Below are 4361 nucleotides of genomic sequence, written 5' to 3'. Positions count from 1 at the left end.
GTGGTGAGGATGGAGTTGTAGGGCTCCACCACCGCGGTGGAAACCTGTGGTGCTGGGTAGATGGAGAACTCGAGCTTGGACTTCTTGCCATAGTCAACAGAGAGTCGTTCCATCAACAGGGAGGTGAATCCAGAGCCAGTGCCCCCTCCAAAACTGCGAAACACCAGGAAGCCCTGGAGGCCTGTGCACTGGTCAGCCTGCATAGAGAGCCCGTGTGAGATTCCAACAAGCAGTAACATTGCTAGAGGGAAGTTTCAGACCTTTGCTTGCCAGAAGCATCTCCCACCACAGCCAGCTACTGATCTTTCCCCAGGGCRTAACAGGGCTCCTTTCTCTACTCCAGCCCCCAGAAGCAGGACAGACCCCTGCCCAGCACATCATATGCCCCCTCTACAGTTACCTACCAGCTTCCGGATCCTGTCCAGCACTTGGTCAATGATCTCTTTGCCAATAGTGTAGTGCCCACGGGCATAGTTGTTGGCAGCATCTTCCTTGCCCGTTATCATCTGTTCGGGGTGGAAGAGCTGGCGGTAGATTCCAGCTCGAACCTCATCTAGGAGAGGTTAGCACAATGTTAGAGGTGTTGAAATTTTTTTGCCTGGGGAAACTTGTGCAGAGGTGCTCTAGGGAATACTCTGTAGTCGGTTACTTCCAGAGACAGTGGCCACTGTTACAGCCTATCCAGGGTTGTACACAAGTGGGTGGCAGCAGGACCCACAGAGGTATACCCTGGGCTCCAGCACTCACCAATCACAGTGGGCTCCAGGTCCACAAAGATGGCCCGCGGGACGTGCTTCCCGGCACCAGTCTCACAGAAGAAGGTGGTGAAGGAGTCGTCCCCTCCACCGATGGTTTTGTCGCTGGGCATCTGCCCGTCRGGCTGGATGCCGTGCTCCAGGCAGTACAGCTCCCAGCAGGTGTTGCCCATCTGGACGCCGGCCTGGCCGACGTGGACTGAGATGCACTCACGCTGGGGAAAGGAGGGAGGGAGGCAGCATCAGCTCCTGGTCAGGACCAACACCACGGCTGCTGTGGGTGGTGAGCTGCCTGCARGTCCCATGTGCCTGAGCACAGGCAGACCAGCCCCGGCACACAAGCTTGCAGTGGTCTTCTTCAAACTGTGCTAGCCTACAGCCTGGGAGGCTTGTGCTTACACCATCCCGCTGGCTTGTCCCAGATCCAGCACTCTGCCTCTCCTCACTGCACTGCCCACCTCAAGGTCCCGGGGGACACTCCTTCCGTTCCAGGGGGCATAGAARCCCTTTCCCTGAAGCCAGGGACAGCCAGAAAATAAGTTCCCTGGCTTGTACCAACCAATAGCCCTGGGAAGCCCCTGGTGAGCACCTTCTCCTTTGTACACACACTTGCTGAGGCTACGGGTTAGGGCCTTGTGGCAGCTGTCATTGCCTATGGCCACCCAGAGGCAACGTGCAGGTTTGGGAGCCAGCCCTGGCCTCTCCTGTGCAGCTTGGCTCTGCTGGGAGTCTATCAGCCCCACAGGGAGCAGAGGCTCTGCGCAGCCCCAGGTCTGACCCCTCACTGCWGTAGGCAGGGAGGCAGCCTGGCTGCAGTGAAGTAAGGTGAGGTAGTGAGCCAACTCGGGCACATACCTAATCCACCAAGTGCAGCCAGTCTGGAGCCACCCTCACCCTGGCTGCTGCTCTGGAGCTGAGCAAGCACTCAGCCTCGCTGGGCAGCAGGCTGCTTGCTGTTGCAACACGGCTGCACGCTGAGCTGAGGAGGCTCCCCTGGACAGTGGGTGCTGAGGAGCTGGTGGAGAGGAAGGCTTCCCAGCAACAGGAATTTGCAGTAGTGAATGGTTGCTATGCTCTGASGCTCTGCTTTCCTAAATTAGCTCTGGAACAGAGGCATTAGCTACACTTTTTACCTGAACTGAAGGTTGATGTGGGAGAGTGCCTAACTCAGGATTTAGGGGCACTCTCAAGACTCATGTTGGTTTTGGCATCTCACTTCCTTGAGGTGAGACACCTCAGGTGCTGCAGCTCTTTTGATAAAAGCCAAAATACCCAGGACATTTAGCCCTGTTGTTTCCAAGGGCTTGGATGTGTCATTAGGCACATCCAAGGCAGAGAAGCTTCCAACCCAAACCGGATTTCCAGAGCAGTTGCTGCCCTGCTGTGAGTCAGCTAGCTGGGAACCGGTGGAGCCAGCCATTTTGTACTCAGCAGGCTGAGAGTGACTGCTGTCCAAGGGAAGCTGCAAGGTTCACAGTGAGGAAGTCCTGGCTTTGTGCATCTAGAGTGCTCTTAGTGTTGCCTTTCAGTGCCAGCAGTGATTGTAATGGATGGCAGAAAAATAAGCCTTTGGTTCCCATTGTAAGGACCAGGAGTTCATCTGTCCGTTTTTGCCCAAGCTAAGGTAAAAGGAGCAGGGAAGCAACTTCCCCCCGCAGGTCCATAAAGATGTTGCAACACCATCAGCTGGGGCAGAGTATTGAGGAAACTCCAGAATCTTCATCAGAAGCATACAGCAAACACTGACGCTCCTGCAAGCACCTCAGGATGGCCACAAGAAATAATTAGTCTCTTCCCTTGGGTAGAGAGCCAAAAATCACAGAAAGAAATGAGAAAGGGCTGCTCCCTGGCTCATCACCTTGCAGCCTGAGAATTAGGGAGGGGGTGGCAGAGGGCTAATGCCAACAATCCTGTTTCATCCTGCTGATATGCAACAGCCAGGACTAGCGAGGAGGACCCAGTGCTGACAGAACAGGGCTGGGCAGGGAAGAGCAGAGCCCACTTGTGGGTGCAGAAGTGCTGGTCACCAGTCATCATGCAAGTGAGCAACTTCTGCTTTTCCTCCCTGTGACATCTAGCTCAGAGACCCAGTACGAGGGGGTGGCAGGCAAGGTGCCAGGGTACCCTACAGTGTCAGGATGTTCTTCAGCACAGCTGGTGAGCTCAGGAGCTGCACATCACAGCAGAGGAGCCCAGAGGCTCAGCCCACAGCAAAGCACCCAGGCTAGCCTGGCASAGTCCTGGCACCCACGGCTGTGGGAAAATGGTGAAACCACAGCTTGCTTTTGGCACTCAGGTCGAGGGCCTGCAGCTTGAGGGACAGGCAGATGGAGTGCACTCTCCCCAGGGAGACCCCAGCAGAAGATACTACTGAGGAGGCACATGGGCACTATGGCTATTAAAGGATAGACGGGAAAGAGCAGTAGCAAGTTCAGCCCARATGCCTTCAGTCTTCACATACCACGGAGTTTAGTCCATGAACACCCCAGGACACTTCAGATGCTGGAAGCTCACGCAGACTCAAGGGGAGACCGGGGACACTCAGGGAGGTGATCCACTGAGGGCTGCTAAATACATGGGGATGGGCTATAGCTCAGCAGACAGCTGAAGGCAAGGCAGGCACTCACAGGGCAGCCACGTACAGGACTCCCTTCTGCCTGCTCTTACCGCCCCGTCGGCGCTCGCTCTTGGGCACCACTGCCGGAGCTGCGGTCTAACCGGCCCGGGAGCCGGGGGGGAGCTCCCCAGGGAGCTCGCCGGCGGGGAGCTCCGTGCTCGCAGCAGGGCACACGGGGACCGAACTGCAGGGAGAGCGTGCTCGGAGGACGGGGGGACCGGGACCGGGACCGGGACCGGGACCGGGACCGGCCGCACTCACCATGCTGCCGCGGCACGACCCGCTCCCCCGCGCCGACGCTGCCACCGCTCCGCGCCGACGCTGCCCCAGCCCCGCCGCCGCCTTATAGCGGGGGCGGCACCGCGCGCCCCGCCCCGCCCCGCTACTTTGCATACATTTGCATAGAGGGGTGGGTGGCGCATCGCTCTGCGCAACCTCGGCGCCGGGGGTCTTCAGCACGGTGCCCCTCCGCCCGGCCCTGCCTGGGACGCTTCCTCTTGGGGAGGAAGGCACGTCAGCGGCGAGCCTGGCTCGGATCCTCTCCCCCAGCAAGCAGGAGGCTGGCACGGATCTTTGGGCTACAACAAACCTGATTGCCTGCCATRCATCCAAAGTTCTCCAGGAAAGTTCTTGGAGAAACCACAGGCAGAGAAAACATCTCAGGAACAAATGTGAGCTTTCCAAGCCCTCCAAGATCAGAGAGGAACAAGCAGGAAAACTCTGTCCTTTCCTTAGCCACAAGCCTCTGAAGGACAGATATGCCCGGGGGGCTGTGTTTGAAAGCCAGCTGAGCCATCAGCTGTTCCTATGGATGTGCTCCTCCTTCTCTTCCCTGGCTCATTTTCACCTCTGTGACTTTTATCTGATTTTATAAAGCTTTCTGCAATAACCAGTGAGGGGAGAGGGATTCACAGCCTCGGTGGGCAGAGCTTGGAGGTCCTTCAAAGGGAGTTTATTGGAGTTGATTTGCTGTTACCTCACTGATATCT

The 4361-nt window shown here is 57.3% G+C and overlaps 1 protein-coding gene across 1 annotated transcript in view; it reads right to left on the bottom strand.

Moving 5' to 3' along the window:
• Window positions 1-3660, bottom strand: part of LOC146592433 (tubulin alpha-5 chain-like) — a 4541-nt gene extending 881 nt beyond the window's left edge. The window contains exons 1-4 of the mRNA XM_085311041.1: window positions 3634-3660; window positions 748-970; window positions 405-553; window positions 3-197 (exon numbers count right to left, since the gene is read on the bottom strand). Of these exons, the coding sequence (XP_085167167.1) occupies window positions 3-197; window positions 405-553; window positions 748-970; window positions 3634-3636 (570 nt within the window). The 5' untranslated portion in view covers window positions 3637-3660. The remainder of the gene's footprint in view (window positions 1-2; window positions 198-404; window positions 554-747; window positions 971-3633) is intronic.
• Window positions 3661-4361: the final 701 nt, after the last annotated feature.

The sequence above is a fragment of the Rhea americana genome, unplaced genomic scaffold (assembly GCF_003343005.1).
Source record: "Rhea americana isolate MKP2758 unplaced genomic scaffold, rheAme1 scaffold_33, whole genome shotgun sequence".
Taxonomy (NCBI): Eukaryota; Metazoa; Chordata; class Aves; order Rheiformes; family Rheidae; genus Rhea; species Rhea americana.
This window is presented reverse-complemented; position numbering and strand designations above follow the sequence as displayed.